At 41.1% G+C, this 19,254-nt stretch overlaps 1 protein-coding gene across 1 annotated transcript in view; it reads right to left on the minus strand.

The window, feature by feature from the left end:
• Positions 1 to 19,254, minus strand: part of LOC104937488 (sodium/hydrogen exchanger 9) — a 57,010-nt gene that overhangs the window by 17,037 nt on the left and 20,719 nt on the right. The window contains exons 9-12 of the mRNA XM_027274177.1: positions 18,770 to 18,858; positions 17,417 to 17,530; positions 14,009 to 14,120; positions 12,948 to 13,101 (exon numbers count right to left, since the gene is read on the minus strand). Of these exons, the coding sequence (XP_027129978.1) occupies positions 12,948 to 13,101; positions 14,009 to 14,120; positions 17,417 to 17,530; positions 18,770 to 18,858 (469 nt within the window). The remainder of the gene's footprint in view (positions 1 to 12,947; positions 13,102 to 14,008; positions 14,121 to 17,416; positions 17,531 to 18,769; positions 18,859 to 19,254) is intronic.

Raw genomic sequence — 19,254 nt, forward strand, 5'->3', positions numbered from 1 at the left:
AATATCTCTCTTGGCAAGAACAAAATAAAAAAAGGTGATTTTCATCTATTTGCCTGCTCTCTGCCTCAGTTTTGTAGGTGGTGTATTTGAGATTAACTAGGTACTAAGTATGCTTTGCTATCTTCTTCCACTAATTTGCTTTGCTTATATTAAGATAGGACTATGCAACATATGCAGTAAAATAAAACACTGTATCATATCTCTACCATAATTTGTGCCTCTCCCTCCTTCACTGTGGAAACCATCAACGTTTCAAACGGTATCAATTTAGCAGGAGGGTTTTTTTTTTGTTTTTTTTTAGCCAGTTGGCTCCCTGTGGATAGCCAAGGACAATTGGGAGCAGAGGAGGCCGTAGGAGCCAAAGATATTATTATCACACAGAATTCCTTTCCTTTTTCGTAACATTCACCTGCATGGCTCAGCATGACTTAGGGAAATGACCTAAATTTAGTCCAGTGGAGTTAGCAGGATAGGAAGCGTGGCAAGAATTGGCTTGGATAACAATCAATGACCATGAGGAGTAAATTTAACATCCAGATGACATTATCCAACGCGTCAAACTGCAGTACTATTACATTTTCTTTAATACGCATTATATGACAGTTGTTTTTATTCTTAGTAGGAAATAATCAGTGTCCTTCTCAACTAATTTTGTTTTTTTTTGTAATGTTTTAAGACCGTGCTAGCTTTTCTCTGTGAAACTGTGAACCAGAGCTTATCAGCTGTAGACATCAGTGCTACTTTGCTTCCCTGATCGCTCACATTGAAGGGGAGGTGAGTGATTACTTTTGAAGAAAAAAAAAGAGCTCGACTACCAGTTTTGGTGGTGTAGATTTACTGACCCTTGAGGAATAACAACATTACTTGTGACAAATATATTACTAGCTCACAAGCTCTGCCCAAGTAAAACTTATACTATTGGCATGCAAACAATGCAAATGTATAATGGGTATTAAAATGGGCTCTACATTATTTGCAATTGGGAAACAATGCTCCATTAGGGAAATTAAAGCAAATTAATGTAGCTACTCAGATGTCTAGACTATACCATCAGCAAGAACTGTCAATGATTGTGTGAAAGTGTAAGTCATGCACAAATATGGACATCTATGCCAAAGTCTCAGGCAGATCCATGCTGAATTGCTCTAAAGCCTCAAGCTGTTTAATGATTGTTAATGACAAAGCATTTGATGAAAATACAATAATAGCCTGTTGCATTACTGCTCGCTGGCGTGTGTGTGTGTACACAGCGAACTGGGAAATCATAATGAAGAGGTTTGTGGTCAGTGAAAACCACCCAATTTCAAAAACAAGGCTGTTGATGAAGCTTTTAATAACTGGATTAGTCTGGAGGCACTCGCTTGCAGAGCTATTTTACCTGCCACATCGTTCATAACTGCGGCAGAGAACAAATCCTCCTCCTATTAGTTTTTTATTTCTTCCTTCCCCATTCTCTTCCCTCTCTCTCTTGCCAAGAATTGCTTCAGAGACATGAGATCAAATGTATCCTTTTGATAACACCAGAGAAACTCTTTCATGGCTGGCTCTGAGAGGCGTCTGGATGCTGTGCTTGCTTGTCATATCTGGACAATGGCATCTTTTTATTGTGAAGTATCAAGGGCGGTGTCTGCTGGCACAAGCTAAATACATCAGGAGAATCTCGAATAAAGGACTTAAGTGGGTTAAAATAACGAGGGAGTGCAACAACTGTAGTCTTTTTTGTGTGTTCTATGAGGCACTGGGCTAATGACTTAACGCTCCCTGCTGCAGAGCCGATTGGAAGGATTTCTTTGTCTTTTTACAGGAAAATTAACAACACTGGCCTGCTTTTGTATTTCTGGACTTCACCTCAGGCTAAATTAACCCGCACTGGATGGAGAAAAAAGGACACCGTGTCCATTGTAACTTTTTAAGTCAAGTAGAACTGAAACGGGTAAGACAGCTAGAGATGACAGAAGTGGTGAAAAGATAAGGGAAGTGAATTGCTGTGTGTCTGCTGCCATAGCAGCCAGCTAATGGATGACTGTTTGTGGAGTGTGTCAAATCAGATGAAGTGTCAAACCACTGTCCTACACCCCCAGGCATGGAGCTGGTATACTGCCATGTTCATTGATGCACAGATGCATGTGTTGCCGCTGCACAAGTGGTCTGTAATCGTTTAATCTGGGTTTGGATCATCACCCGACTATCTTCCATATATCCGCTCATCTGCTGCCTCATCACTGCCCTCCCTCTCGTACGCACACCTTCTTCACGATGCTGCTGCTGCTGCTGTGGGGGATATTGTTCTCTATATGTAGGTGCTGATGAAATTTTGAGGGCGAGCGGTGAATTATTTAAGAGGCAGGATTATGAAAGCAGCTTCTTGGCGCGTTGCTAGCGGGTATGAATCGATATGAGCCCTCCCCAACAGCACAGCCTCCGCCACCGCCGCTTCCTCCCCCCTCCCTGAAACCGCAGACCCTCTGAACAGAAGTCCAGACACATGGCCACGGGACACGCCAGACTGGACAGCCAGATGCACCGTGCCTGCGCATGTAAGAGGCTCGATGAAATATAGTACATGAGAAAGCTAGTTAGAAAAAGGACCCAGATTGCGTATGTGCATGTGTGTGAGACAGACAGAAGGGCCTAATTCAGATTGACCACATCCACAGGAACAGATGGCCAACTCAAGGTCTGCCAAGTCTATTCTTCTTTTCCTCCGGTTCTGTCTGCGGGCGGGGGTCTACAGTCCAAGTCAGAAGGGTTAGAAGCCACAGACACACACAGATGTAGAGCATGCATACACACAAACAAGCCTACATTTATGTGGGTGAAGTCTGACGCGGCATACAACTTACAGTTTCACACAGTTACCTTCAATGAAGATTTGATTTCACGGACTTGATTTGTGCACTGCCGATGCTCGGAGGCTCTCAAGACTGAATAAATGACCATCCTCCGGCACTCACTCTCTCGTTTCACTTGATTGTCTCACAGTGAGTTAGTCAACATCTAATTTTCCCTCTCGGTACCTCCGCCTGTACCCCCCCGCCTTCACCTCTCTTCTCTCTAATGTGTGCCCATTCTGCTGAACCATTCTTCTCTTTTCTCATCTGTGTATTGGGAGTCCATTTTTGGCCAGTGCTGTTGATCTCTCTTTGGCCAATGATTTCCTGCCTCAAGAACAAGCAGTTGGGACCAAACAAGAACCGCCTGAGGGAATTTGGATATCACAGCACCGATCAAAGAAAAAAAATGGACGGGTTTCAACCTTGACCTTAATATTCAGGACAGAGCTGATCATCATCGACACCAAACAACGTAACAATAGATAAGTGGTGAATGCGTACTCTGAAGCTGTTGACCTTACAGGTTTTTCACAAACTGGGTCACACCAGGTGATGAGTCAGGTTGTAAACAAACTCCCTGTTTAAAAAGTCAGACGATCCCATGACTTCTAATGGGATCTTGAGATTGACATTTTTGGTTCACTGTTAAATACAACAACTACTATTGGTCGGAGTGCCTTAAAATTTAGTACAGGCATTCATATCCCATACAGGATGAAATGTACTAAATGGTGTGATCTCTTCACCTTTATTTAGGTTTAATTTGTAATCAGACATTCCCATCAGGTCAGCTTTTTTTAGTAACAATGTTAGCATGTAAAGCTAAGATGGTGACCATGGTTTAGGGCTGTAATGGCTTGTGTTTTTGATTTGAACAGTCACAGTCTGGTTGCACGCAGCCGCATGCAGACTACACAATGTGCTGAGGTCAGCAAAACAAGCAACTGCAAATGAGGCGCTGGAGCAGGAAGACCCACCTACATCCTTTAATTCAGTTGGTTGGGAATAATTTGCGCTCATGGTCAGCAACAACAACAACAAAAACAACAGAGAGAGTTGTGGATAAAATAAGGACAGTGTGTCGGCGTTGCTCCACCGTTATGCAATAAATAAATGTTTGGATGCTTTAAATGTTAAAATACAGCCAAAGTGGAACTAACTGAAACACTCCTCCCAAGGCAAATGTTTTATTTTTTGTCATTCTGTATATTTTCACTTTCATAACATAAAATATGTTTTATTTAGATTCACACATTTTTCTTGTGCTGCATTATGAGAAATTAACTTGGTGAAACTTCATGCAAGGGATTTTTTCAATCTTTCCATCTTTTCAGACTGTCCAATTTTTCTGTCTCCATCTTTCCCTCCAATGTTCTTTCTGTTAATTCTTCAAGAGGCAGAGGGCTTAAATTATAGAGGGCTAAAAATAATGGCTCTATAAATAAGAGGTGCCCATTGAGAGTGATTGAGAGGCGAGGTCGCTAGGCAGCTAGGGATGCTGGGCGAGTCGGATTCATTAGCGCTCTCCGTTTCCAAAGAGTAGCCCCCACAACTCTCCCACACAAACACACGGCATGGTTTCATCGTAAACAACACACGAACACTGATGCGGCGTTGTGTGTGCGAACACACTCTCTGCAGTGTTGCAATTTTAGGACCCCATCAGTACCCTCCATCAACCCTCGTTACCACGTTCCCGTTCCTTCCGAGGACTACGTGCAGACCGCATTTTTAAAGCATTGTTCATCCACCGGTGGAGTGGAAAAATGTGTGTGCATTTGCATTTATGCATGTGTGAGACAGTGCGCAGCGGAGGCACCCCATGTCTGTTTTATTATTCATACTCATGTGTGGATCCTCTTTCAGCCCACAGACACCTGCCAGAGTTACACACAGCACATACTGATGTTCTCGCTATATTTTCCCTCCAACCTCTCTCCCTCTCTGGTGCTTTTTGGTGCAATTGAGGCTTTCTCTAAACAATAAACTCCTCAATAAAGCATCATATATGTTTTGTCTCCCCTAGCTCTGCATTTAGAGCATCTATCGGCCCTCATACTCCCACACAAGTAGACACACACACACACATATACACAGAAGTGGACACTTTTATTGCCCTGATGCTCTTTTTAATGGCCCTCCTCCTCCCTCTCCATATTGACGTCACATCCATTAGGCCGTGCCTCTGGGCCTTTTTAGTGGAGAGTGGAGCACAGGACTCCAATGTACGAGATCCCCGTCCAGAGTCAATCTCCACCTGATAAACTCGCCGTATTGGCTGATCTGACAGACACAGTTACCACGGCAATCTGTTCAGTCTCTCCGCTCACCACCACAACTATCAATCCACTGTGAGAGGAAACCCACTGAACTGTGTGTCAGAGGGTAGAGCGGTACGTTAACAGTAGCACATGCACTTGTTCCTGTTTATTGTCTGCACACACACAGACAAACACACACACACACAGCTCAACTATCAACACACATAGGAGTGTTGATAGTTGAGCTGAGAGAAGACTATCTGTGTCTCGTGCCACAGAGAGTAACTCTGGCAGGCTAATGTGAAGAGATAACGTTTCACGTCTGATCAGCATCAGAATCATAATTCACTGGGCCCTCCCAGACTCCATCTCCCTCATTATGTTCCCAACAGCAAAATCCTCAATTAGGGACCTACTTATCCAGAAGCAAGCTCATTTTTAGACCTTGAACATAGCACTAGAGTCCTCTACTACCCTACAAGTTGCACTGACGGACTCTTTTCCCCTTCATGAATATAGAATGAGTGTGAAGTACATAGGCAACTTCAGCCTAAGCAAAACCTGAGTGGTGACAATGCTGTGCTGTCTGGCATAGACAGAAATGGCAAATGACGGCTTGGGGTCATGTTGATTTGGAGCTGAGAGCCCCCGCTGGACTATGACATGCTGAATTCTGATGGCAGAGCCTTTTTTCCCTGACTGAGAAAAGAACCGTCTGAAATGCTAAAACGAAGCTTGCTTCTTCAACACTCGGGGGACATAATCAATGGTCGGTGCGGCTGGCTGAACTTGCAGGGCTACGCTGTGACTTAGTGCTGCAAATCTAAACCTTGTCGCCAACCGGAGCTGAGCTCAATTTAATGAGAAATGAGACCTAACTTTTCGTACAGCGAGAGGGGAATCCAAGGAGGAATAAGAAGGGGTGGGGGGGTGAAGATGAAAAGAAGACAGAGAAAAAAAATTGCAGGTTGTTTTGATAAATAACACCGACAAAGTGTTCTGGGAAGAGTATTATAGGTCCAATCCATCACCAGAACAAAGTGTTCTGGGAAGAGTATTATAGGTCCAATCCATCACCAGATCAACAGCTACATTAATAATAAATGTGTTTTTGTCGACATAATAACAGATGCATTTTGTTTGACAAATCAGACCAACAGAGAGACAGCTACCTGAACACATTGATCCATTCCTGACAGGACAAAAGAAAAGAAGGATCATTTTATGAGCTTCCGTGTTCTTAAAGCTACTGTATACCAAAGATTGCTTTGGAAATCACATTAAAGAAAATACATTTTTTAAAGCCAGACAGAAAAGCTTTTGTTCCCCGTCTAAGTTTCAAAGTCATCCTTTGCTGTAGATTGGTTTTCTAATTCACACTTATATTTTCTCATTTCCTTTTTTTTTTTTTTTTGCACAAAGCAATCACTTTGCCTGGACAGAATAAAGAATATAGCAGTGACAGAGTGAAGGTTTTTTTCTCTCTCTTATCAGTGGGGGCAAACCTATGCAGGAGCCATTCATCTTTGGCGTCCTTTGAAGTATCTTCCATCCAATCGGGTTGACATATTTTATTATGGGCAGTGTGTATTTGCCTGTGTACACGACGATATGTGCTTGACTTTGCTCTCTCCTTCAGTCTGCTATGCCTACATAGGAACAGGAAGGCGGTGTATGGATGTGTGGCCTTATTCTTGTATTACACAGTACCCCACAATTGAAGAAAATGTTATCACAGCTCTACAGGCAGATGCAGGTCAAAAAAGAAAAGAGGGAGCGAGTGTGTGCGTGTGCAAGAGAGAGAGAGAGAGAGAGAGCGATAAGAGGTCAGTGGGGCATGAAGGAGAGTGAGTGACATCAGAGACATGGTTTTCCACCCGTCCATCTGTCCACTCAAAACAAACAGGCCAGTCATTAACCAGACTCCAGCTGTTGCATCTTAGCCTCCAAGATTCGAATACTGCTCATTTATATATGAGCACGCGCAAGTACGCACAGATAGTGACATGCACACACACACACACACACACACAAGCGAAGATGTACTGCAGCAGACTGCAAGGTCTCCTGCCTTGTCCTCCAGTGACCACCATGCACACATGCTCATATTAAGTGTGTAATATTGACTCGGTTAACCACCTTTCACCTGATTACAAGTCAGTGTAGCATCAACATGATTTAAAATCAAACCGTTAATCCATCCATTTATCATGATATTTCACTCTGAACTAAATATGTCAAACGTCTGCAGATGCTAAATGAAAAGTCATCCCATGAGCAGGATTTTTCCTCTGGGTACCATCAATGTCTGTACAAAATCGGGAGGTGGACTGACCTACTGTCCGATCTTGCCATCCAAAGAGCCATGCCAGCTAAAGTACACAGTAAACAGCATCTTAAGCATTGTATGGAAGTATGGAAAGCAGGAAATATATAGCCAAGCTATAAACAGTAAATACAGAGCAGAGGCATAAGTCCAAAGGTCTTGTGACCACTACTGTACATCTACATCTACTGTATAGCTACCACTAATAATAGATAAGAACATGTTATGCCAAAAGCAAAATTAAACTATTAGTGCGAGCTGGGCTGAGGAAAAATAATGATATTTAAAGTGAAAGGGCTTGAAGAGGATGTAACTGGCCAACGTTCAAAGCCTAGGGCCCCCAGACTGCTCACTGTGACTGGGTCTCAGATCTCCCCAGGGGTGCCCTGTCACCTCCAGCCCTCATCAAAGCCAAGGAGACAGACGAAGACCGAGAATCGGCAGTGTGACATTGCATGTGTGTCTGAGGGCTCATGATACCGCTTGGGCACGGAGTTTCATGCTCAAAAACAAAAAGACAAAGACAGAAACAAAAAAATAACAAAGAATGGATGTTTAAACAATGTGGCATGGCGTCATTTGTTATAATTTAACAATAGTGCTGTACTGTAGCTTAGTCTGTTGCAAGCCACTGTCAACACTGACATTTAAGAAATATGAGTGTATACAGTTCATTTGTCTACATTTTGGTCATATGACTAAGACTCAGTTTGAATTACACTAAAAGCCTTTTGAAACATCAGAACACAGTGTGTCAGTGGCCTGTATTACTCTTTAAACTGAATCTACAGCATTGTAAATACTACAAACCTTTCGGAAAGATCATATCGAAACATATAGAGAACACAGAAACAAACATTTAACATGAAACCTGATGAGGCATGAATGCTGCCAGAGAGACAGTTTTATCTGACACAACTTTGTGCCCTCCTGACCTTGTTTAGTTATTTCATGGCTCCAGACAACAGTGGAGTAATTAGTACAAACACAAGCAGTCTGTGCGCAAGGTGGTGATCTGGTGCTGCGTTAGCAAAAAAGCAGGATTTTCCATTCATTCAAGTGGGGGTCGTCTGTTTTGGCTGTAGCGGTCCGTGTGGTGCAGGCAAAATAAGAAGTTATTTTCTGTTCAACACATATAGACAAACCCCAGGCAACAACCCTCACGCCTCACATTGCTGTATTCAGAATGAATACTGTCTTATTCTCCCCTCATCTCATGTCTGAAATTTCATTTCTTGCCTTTATTGTTTCCCGCCAGATTTGAAAGTCTGTTCTGCCCTGATTAGTTTCACCTGCTCCTGATCAGTTTTCACCTGTGGCTTGCTTTCCTACCCCTCACTAGTGTGTTCAGTCTTTGTGTTTTGTTTTTGTCTCAGTGCCAGTTTGTCATTGTACCATGTGTCAAGTGTTTGAGCCCTATCCTAGTGTTTTTTTGGATCTCTTCCTGGAACTTAACTGTTCCCTGTTGGATTTGTTTGCCTGTTTGGCTTGCTGTTCTTGGTTCTGACCCTTTGCCTGCCTCATTACTAAGCCTTTATACCCTTCATTAAATCTTTGTATAACACCAGTTCAGCATCAGAGTCTGTGTTTCGGTCCTATTTTTTGTGTTCTGTGACAGATGGCTATTTCCAGAATATGGGAGCTTGAAAAAAAAATCCATAAAACATAAAATATTATCACATATATATAGGTATCCTACAAGAATATAGATATTACATAAAAAAGTACAACTTTTCAGAACATATCAGGACATGTTATTTCATAGTGAACATATACATATGGTGCAGATAGAATTTAAATGAAAACCCAACATTTGGTAGCTTGCATTTGCGCTTGAATAACTTCATTTTTACATTATTATTATATATTTTTTTAATCTCTGCAGAGTAAAACTACTATTAACTGCCAAGTGTGCATGTTGGTGGGTGCACTGGAATACAAACGTCGTTGGGTTTGGTCTTAAGCAACAGCCATAGTGAGATAGGGGGAAAAAAACAAGAAGAAAAAAAAACTACCATTATCCAGTTTCATGGTGAGTTGTGTTTAGATATATCAATAATTACTATCAATTGCACATAACAGGAAAATAGTATTTTCATTACTGTATGCAGTTTAGTATAAATAATCACTTTATTTTGCAGCGACATGATGAAACTCAAGTGTGGGCAATAATGTACCTTGAAATTGAGACTGAAATGGAGAGGAAAAGAGAGGAATTGGTTAGAAGGGGAGAGGCAGACAGTGTAGGCTTTTAAAAGCACATTTTGTCTAGTGTTTGGAAGCCTGACTGAACAGCAAGCTCACTGAAACTGAGACAGTTTTTTTTGCTATAAAGTTTGTGTCTGGTTTAAACTATCTAAACACGAAGCACATGAATTGCAATCTGACAGACTCAGCATACAGCTGAGTTTGTATTTGTATAAATGTGTGACGGTGTTAAGATGGCAGAATAGTGGAACAAACAAAGGCATCCTTTTATTGCCATGCGTTTTCCTTTTGAATTCTGGTGCTCACTTTGTGGTTACACCGGGCACGGTGATAGTGATAAAATCAGCATGCGTAAAAAAGGGGGAAATTCAATAGTTCACTTGTGTGTTACCTGTTTCCTGCTTTCTGGTTTCTGGTTTTTGCATTCAAAACCAGGATGGACACGTCAGACTGAAAGAGACTAATCATCACACTACTTTCTGTATACAGAAACAGCATTTGTGAAAGTGCAGACTGGTCTGCTGTACTGCACCGACACGTGTACACCCATGTGTTACCAGCTTTCTTGAACAAATTTCACAAAGTGGAAACAAAAGATATTTTACTGTCTCTTTGTCTTTATTTGATGCATGCAGTTAAAGGTCTTTTGAGGTAGCTATAGGGGTAAAAAAAAGAGAAGTAATTTCACACAAAGTACAGCTTTCAAAGACTCCACCACAAAACCATTTCAGAGATGGAATTGAAGATAAATTTGCTCCAGGTGAAGAGATGTAATGCATTATTCACTGAAATGAAGTCTTTCAAAGTTGTTACTTGTCCCTTCACTTCATACCATCGGATGAGGGAAGGGAGATGAGGAGCGAAGTAGAGGTGGGAGTTTGGGGAAGTGAGGAAAACAGAGCTGTTCTCTGAAACATGACAGCCCTGAAGGCTCGACGCAGTGTACTGTGATGGGCTCCAGAGATGGAATGACTACCCACAAAGACAGCAGTGCCATGGGGATAGAAATATGCAGTAAAAGGCTGGTGCATTATTCAGGACAGATATCCACAGAAACATATGCACTGTATGCATGCACAAACATACATACAGCAAGGGGGGTGGGTGTGAAGTAAAAGTCAAAGTCAAGTCAAGTCAACTGTAAAGGTGTAAAGGTTTTGCTACAGTGATTAATATGGAAATCTGGGCTGTTACTGCATGCCAAAGGCTGATGAGAAATGTAATTAAAACCATATATTTTAATACCGTCACATTTCAGCTGCACAATCAGGCATTGTGCTAATCTAAAGGCTCTGCAACTAATTTCTTAATCAGTTCCTACATGGAAGTACCATTGCTATTTTGCATGATACACTTTTGCATGTGTGTTTTATTTTATCCCACTATCTAAAGTGGACTGAGCTCAAAAACTTTGCCTACCTGTCAGATTTCAATGTAAGAATCAGAGTGCTGTGTTCAATTGTTGGGTTGTTTGATTATATGATGTCCACTTAAATGCATTTTGATTTTGTTACTTTATTTGGATGTTTGACTTTCGATGTGCAGATTTGGACATATGTATGGCTGTTTTCAAATTCATCTGCTGAGGAGGGAGAGTTTCTCTGTAATCATCTTAAGGGTGTCTGTGTAGGTTTTGAGTGGCATCTCGTGGTGTAGCTCCTGATTGCAGCCCCCTGCCCTCACCCTCTCATTCTTTAACCGAAGCAGTGAACAGATATTTAAATTTAGAGCTATTTAGAACCAGTGTTTATGCATTTTATATTTCATTTTACTATATTCCACAATTAGAGCCCCTTAAATCCTTAAACACTGAACCTTTTAAGACATACAGTCATGTTTTTGAGATCACAACTAGTCCGGAAGTTGAACATGTAACTGACACATTGCAGATTCATAATTCTGGCTTTTGACCACCTTGTTTTTTTGTGTGAAAATAAATGTATCCGACACATATTCATTTTTAAATATCTTCCTATTTAGTCACAATTATTTCATGTTAATGAGAAATGTGATTTAAAGACAGGCAATAAAGGATCATAAACTCATCCTGGTGTGACAGTCAGTGGGTGTTTACATGATGCCACTAAGCATAGAGGCAGGAAAATGTGCTAGCCACGAGCTAGAGAGACATAACTGTAAAAACATTCATCATGTGTTGTTTTAAAAGTCACTGACAATAATAGTGATCCACCCTTAGGGATTTATCTGCCAAAAACACATTTCACCAGAGTTTAAAACTTCTGTCTTGGTGAAGATGAAGCAACAAAGCAAAATCTCCTGCAGCTGCTCAGCTGACACAGAACAAGAGGCATGAGGTTGTGGACACACATCCAGTGCCCAGGGGCGTCTTTCAGATATATTGGTTCTTTGTCTGGTTCATAAACGTTAGCATTATAATGAAATGAACCTTATTTGGCTATATAAAAGCTCGCACAAACAACAGATTGAATCGACAAAGCCAATCTGCAATTCATTAACAATAGAGCAGCTCCAGGTTTTGTTTCACATCACAAATTGCTCCATTGTCTGTTTTGTAGCTCTGAGGGGAGGCGTTTCAATGTTCAAAAATGGATATGTTGTACAATTTCTATGAATTTACTTTTAATGACGTTTATAAATATCCATGATTTCTTTTGGGTACATTCAATTTTTTAAAATTGTATTTAATTTTTTCAGCTTCTTGTTTCTGACCAGAGCTTTTATTTACTTACTATTCATCTCTTCCTGTACACACACACCACTCGGAAGACTGTGGGAGTCAATTATACCACCGTGATCTTGGCAATAGATTACACTTTAATAATATAAGTATCTAATTACTGCCGTACATCCTTCACGCCTCTTCTGCGCTCCTCAGTCATTATCGCCCACTGGCCTTGAATCACAGATAGTGCGCAGACTTAAAACAGCGCTCACCATGAATTCTTAGTCTATAACTACAGTTTGCTACAGTCTGTAATGCTATCTCCTCTGTGACATGTTTCCAGGGACCTGTAGACCTGCTTCGCCCTGTGCATCAGCTGTGCAAGGCACTAATAGAGGGCAGAGCAGGAGCAGACACACAGAGCTAAGTGTCTGTGTTGGGCTGAGCAGCAAGGGAAAGAGGGAGAAATTCAAACACGCAGAGAAAAGCTTTACAAAGAGCTTTCATATACCGTGAACTGAATATTTAATGTGAGTTTAATTAAGCTGTGTCCATTTGTATGTGCTTGAGGGACAGAGATGGTGAAAAGAGATGGACAGCTGGAGACACGGGCCGACTGATGATTTGACTTGCATCGTGCTGACTCTGTCACTCAGCGAGGTGTTAGCACTAACCTGATGTCCAGACGGCGCAGCATGGGATCAGCGGCTGTACCCAGCACCCAGATGGTGAAGCCGACCAGCAGCAGAGTGGTGGTGAGGATGGTGCGCTTCACTTCTGTGGATGTGTCTCTTAGAGCCAGGCTAAATGCCACAGCCCCCCTCAAGCCTGAGAGCAGAGAAGAAATGTCTGAGCAAACAGCTGGATTACTGCCATCCACCAAACCAACAGATGACCATCTACCAACCTATTATTTGAGAAAGTCAGGAGAGCAGTTAATAAGCGACTGAACCCTGACTATCACTATTATTGACCACTTGCTGACCTGCCCAGAGCCCCAAAAAACCAACTTATAGATTGCTGTACAGTGGTGACATAATACTCAAAGCCAAAACAATTCCCAGAACAAATCCACGAGAAATGGATGGGGGAGGTGGTGATGATGGGGGAGTTTTGAAAAATAGCAAGACAAGGGATTTTTTTTTTTTTTTTTACAAAGAAACCTTCTTACATAAGCGGTAAAGTGGGTCAGGCAAGCAGGCAGCGAAACATGCTGCTGCTGCACTACCCCACATCACTGCACATCAAACATTCCTTTCTCCTGCATCACCACACCACCCAGAGCTTCAGCCATTAGACACTAAAGTGAGGCGATGCTTTATTTACTCTTCTCCAAAATGCAGTTATAAAAATAGAAAAGGCTGACAGTGATTTTTTTTTATTTTTTAATTATGACAATATTGATTCATCCTAAAACGCCTTTCGTAATGAGGGTAGTGAATTATCGTAAAGCCTGAGGATGGCACCGTCTTAGGATGGACACAGTCGCTCTTCTCCCACAGGGGACACTTTCTCTCAGCATCCTCACTAATGCCATCAGCTGCAGGCGGCGAAGAGAATGGAATAATTAGAGTTTTCAGAGTTTTCCTAAGTTAAATTGGATTTTCATCTTTGAGTTTGTTGCAGCTGTAACACCACCACCACTAATGTGGTGCAAAATGTTGCTATGAATTAAAATAAATCCCAATAAATTATGCTAATAGGTACTGTGATCTTAAAGAAAAAAAACATTCACCTGCAAACATCATGAAGTGCTGGAAGTTGCGAGGTATCTTGGTGGTGCGTCCCAGGTTTAGGAGGAATGACAGAGGGTAGATGTTCAAGATTCTTGATACAAAGATGGAGAGCTGTTTGTATTTTATGCAAATTAAGGAGAATATTGTGACACGAGACATTCACTGGTACACACTTAGACAAGTACACGTATGAGTTTCATGGTTTCATGGAAAAACTGGAAAAATGACAGACACAGTCCAAAGTTATTTCAGGCAAGGTTAAAATAAATTATTGACAGTGTTTTGTTTTATTCATTCTAAAAAAATCCCCCTGGTTGACTTCACATAGCATAATCCCTTTAATGTGTATCAGATGTGTTAATTCCGTACTAAATATAAAAGTACAAATTCTTTAGGAGATCAGTCTGTGAAAGCGCCCCCATGAGTATTGACATATACACACGTGCACGCACATACACAAAAGTAATCTCTGAATATTTTCTGTTTAGGATGCAAACAGAGCAGTGTGGCACCATGCCGAGGCATGAAGCCAATCAGGCTCTGCCAGCTGTCTCTGCCCTCCAACACGCACTTTGATGTTTCACATAGGATGGGACTGAATGCTAAGTGTCCTGGGCAGCAGTTAGGGAGAGGATATCTGTACAATTATCAGGCTGCCGTAGCTGCCATACACTTAACATCTTTTGTCAAGTTTTTTTTTTACAAGAAGTTACTCTAGCCCCATATGACATCCTACCCTCATAGGAGTGCAGCCTGAGATCTTCCAGTAGGTTTGTATTAGTGGCATCCCAGCTAAGGCTAGACAAACTTTCTACTTTTTGAAAAAACTATACATATTTTAAATCTATTTAAATTTTGGTGCATTAAAATCATCTATGCAGACAGATACCCCTGCTTAAGCATCATGGGAAGAAGGGATTTTAGCTATTCTACAGTAAGTCCAAATATGATGCCTGGAATAATAAAGGGACCAATATCTTAGGCAGGGGACCTGATTCTGACAGGGCTATTACTTAAACAGAGCCCCCTCACACCCAGCAGTCAATATTAGATCCCATGCACCCTATGGATTTTCAAAAGCAATATCCTGCTCCCAAAAGCAGTAATTTCTCTTTATCAAAGGCCTCTGAGCTATTTGAAAGGAGGTAATTAAGCACTTTCATCTCAGCCTCATTTCCAATAAAGCCCATCTCCATTGTCACTGGCAAAGGCTGCAAGCTCCGGCGATTAAAATCTACTGCGTAACCAAAGAGCGATTAACAGCGTTGAATCACTGGGGTTATTTCATTTTTATAGACACTTTTAGCACTGTACAAGAAGACTTTGACCTCCATTTATTCCTGTTTGTACATCCGGTTCAGCTCCCAGCTTGGTGTAGTTGGCCAGATTTTCTTTTCACTCGAGCCTTTTGTTATGGAAGCACATTTGAGGACAAAGCTAAACAGACTCAGAGCTCAAGTCAAACATTTTCTTGCTGGCAGCCCCTCATACTGAACATAAGAGCCCTGGAAAAAAAGAATCTGCTCAGTCGACTCTTTCTCTGGCTCCTTTGACCCTATGGTGGAAGATGGATTGTAATAATAATTGCTGGCCATCTGGGCACCGGACTGTGAAAGAACAGCTCCTTGGAGTGGGGCCACTAGAGTCTCTCCTCAGGCATACGCTATGGTCATGCCAGCTCTCAGGCAAGAACAACTGTAGCCAGCAGTCTATTACAACCCCTCTGTTTCCCTCAGGAAGTAAAAGCTGATGGGTACAACAACAGCTGTGGTGACACCCTGTTATAACTTAACATGTGATGAGTACTGTATCATTAAGGGGGCATTAGGAGGCTTGTGGTTTTCAGAGAAAATAAGGAATAATTAATTTCTTCCAGCATGGTCTTTGAGTCAAAATATTAAATGTGACAAGCTCTTGCTGTCTGATTCTGAACATTTTCTCCCCAAATGATGTTTGAGATGACAGTACATTTTTCTTCTTCAAACTGTCTACTGAAGCTTCAACTAATGACTCTTTTATCAATTAATCTGTCAACTTTTTCTGATTATTCAGTAAGTCGTCATAAGTCATTTAGTTCATATGAGGAACTAGTGAAACCATGCTTAACATTACTATTTTCTAGAATCTATACTCAAGAAAAGTCAATGACTGATATAACACTGAGAGAAACGGTAAATATCAGCAAATTATGACATTTTGGCTTGAAGAGATCAGGATTTTAAAATGGGGTTTCATTGTCACTGTGTTACCTACAGTAAACAGCGATTGACATGTTCCCAGTCTGGAGAAGCGTGTAAGGAGCAAATCACTGCTGTGGATAGGGTCAGCATAAAAACATATTTTAGCCACCTAAACATGGTCCACCTACAAAAATAAATACATTTCTATTTAAGTGTATGCTATAGTGAGTGCATCACCACCCTGTCAGACACCTTTTCCCTTGGTGCTACATATTCTTAATACACATATTAGGCCACAGAGCTGACTGCAGACAGCAAAGACAAGCTATGGTGGCCATGAAATGTGCCAAAAACACGAAAGGTCCTATATCTATAGTTTGTCCTTTCTGGACTACTGCAGAAACATGGTGGTTTAACCTGGCAGAAGAGGACCTGCTGCATCTGTAGAGATTAAAGGCTCAATCTATGGTAATAAAAACACAACAGTTCTTATTTTCAGGTGATTATACACTAATGAAAACATAATTATCCATATTCATATTCCATTTTTGCCTTGTTCTGTAAATACAGCCTACCAAATCCGATAAACTGGACATTTATCAGTGTTTATTGAGCATTTTGAGGTAGATTTTTACCTTTAACAACATGAGTATACCATAAAGTACAGCAGGAACTTCTTCAACTGGAGTTTCCAGAACTAATAAGATTTAATCTTCAACCTCAACAGGGATACGATGCTTAATCCAATACAAATGAAAGTACTGTAAGCTTATTTCAAACAGGCGAACATCTTTATTCCACTGAGCCCTGCTGGAGAACAGAAAACAAGCAGCAGAAACAATAATTAAGGTCCTATTTAAATTTCTGTTTCATAGGCATTCCTCAGAGCAAACCCTGCACTGCAGCATCTTAATCTGCAGAGATGGTGATCATGGGAGACCAGCTGAATGGCATTTGCAGAGCTCACCGGATCAAACCTGTACAATTTAAGTGCTGAGTTTTTTTTTTGTCTTTTGGACTGGGGAAATTACTGCACTGCAGCAGAGAGGCAAGATAGAAAAGAGGAAAACCACTCTGGTCAAATAAGTGGCGAATTATTGTGCAGATGAGGATTATGACAGAAGGTTGTAGAGACAGAACAAAACAGAACAACCTGGGGTCTGAGTGGGATCCAAGGGCTGCACAGCACGGTATGAACATGCTCCATCATGTAGCAGAAAAGGATACAAATGCCCCAGAAATGAAGAGGGCTTTGAAGACATGGTGAGGAAACGTCAACAATACATATCCCATGTTGCTGAAGATGAAAATCTCCCCCAGGAAGTTGAAGACTTCAAAGAGCTGCAAATTATAAAAGGGATTGAGAGGATCATGAGGGAGAAGGTCATCTGAGATGGGGAGGGATTCAGGGTGAATGGTGTGTGTTTGTGTGTGTGTGTAGGGGGGTGAAAGTAAAGGATTCAGGATCGTATCAGAAACGGGTAAACAGGCTTAGATTTGTACAAACACAACAAATCTCAGGATGATGTTATTCTCTGATCCTTTTAGGTAGCAGAAGCAAACATCTACAGCTCAAGGCCATAATATGGTTGAGTTTAGCACCAGGTTTAATCATTCTTGTTAAAGAATTTCATTTCAAACATGCCATTTGTGGAAACATCTAATGGACAAATTTCTCTCTCATGAGACTCCAAGACAGATGAACATTGAGACTCATCAACCCAGTCCTGCAGTTCCAATAATGATCCAGATCAAATCAAAAAGCATGGATGTCATTTACTGTGGACGAAAATAGAATTTGAAGAATTTGAAGTATTCCTGCATGAGAAATCAAATATTAAATAGGTTACTTATGTTGTATCTGGACTAAATTAGAGAAGATATTATGATTTGATTCATTTCTGTTTTTTACCAGTTGCACTAGCTTTGGATTATTGCTATCTAATTGAATAATTGTACATTTTCCCTTAAGAGATTCACATCACAAGGACAAAAGATGCCACACAGAAAAATATTTCTCCTACTAGCTATTCAACTAGTGTCTGCATACACTAAATGACTTTGTCTATTCCTTTGAGCTGCAGCTGCATGTATAAATCATAAAAATGTAGATAAAGGCATTCTGCCAAGTAAACATACTGCACCATACAAACGCACTGACTACCGCATACCCAATCCACTTTATAGGCAAAGGCTTCAACTGTGCTGCAAAGCCTCTTAAAAGGCTTTTCTGTGATAAACAGTTAGCTCCACTGTGGCACCGATAATGAATAATAAATGCATAGATGAGTATCTGTGTGTACTTCTGATTTATTTGCTCCTCTGTGAAGCTTGCCGGTACAGTACGACAGTGTGCTGGTCTCCATCTGTGCTCAGCCTTTTAAACAGATAGCTGGAGACTGGCCTCCCACACAGACACCCACTGGACAACCAGAGCAGCAATGGCAATTAATGATTCCTTGCACACACACGCAAGACACAAATATTGGCATCAAAAGGCGACGTCAACAAAGTCAGTAGACTGAAAAAAGCTGTTTGAAAACAGTGGAATGAACCTCAATCATCCTCCATAAACTCTACCTGTTTGGTCCTGATCTTGCCCTCGGAAGATAAATTGTGAACGGTGTACCTTGCCTGGCTCAAGCCACAAAACAGCACCGCCACAATACCTGAAAGATAGAGAAGTCAAATGAATGATAATTTAAAAAGGGTAAGTATTAAACATCTGTAAATGTGAGCATTTTGTAGCTAAACGTCAAAGAGCTGTTCTATAGAGAGAAGGGAGTAAAACAATGTGCTGCATCTAATGAGTACAAAGTATGCAAAATCTCTCTTATACATGCAGATATTATGTAATCAGGCAGCGAGAGTGTGTATGTTTGTGCGCTGGTTAACACACAGAGCTGTAGGGCTTCTCATATTCAGAACATGCTGTACAAGACTCAACCATAATCAGAAAATCATTTGTGAAAAGAATGTTTATTTCCATCCAACCCAACATTTTTAAATCAAAGCAACTGAATTCACAAGCCAGAGATATAGTGACCTCCAGTTCAGCCCAGTAA

Source organism: Larimichthys crocea, chromosome XXIII, assembly GCF_000972845.2.
Source record: "Larimichthys crocea isolate SSNF chromosome XXIII, L_crocea_2.0, whole genome shotgun sequence".
In the NCBI taxonomy this organism is placed as follows: Eukaryota; Metazoa; Chordata; class Actinopteri; family Sciaenidae; genus Larimichthys; species Larimichthys crocea.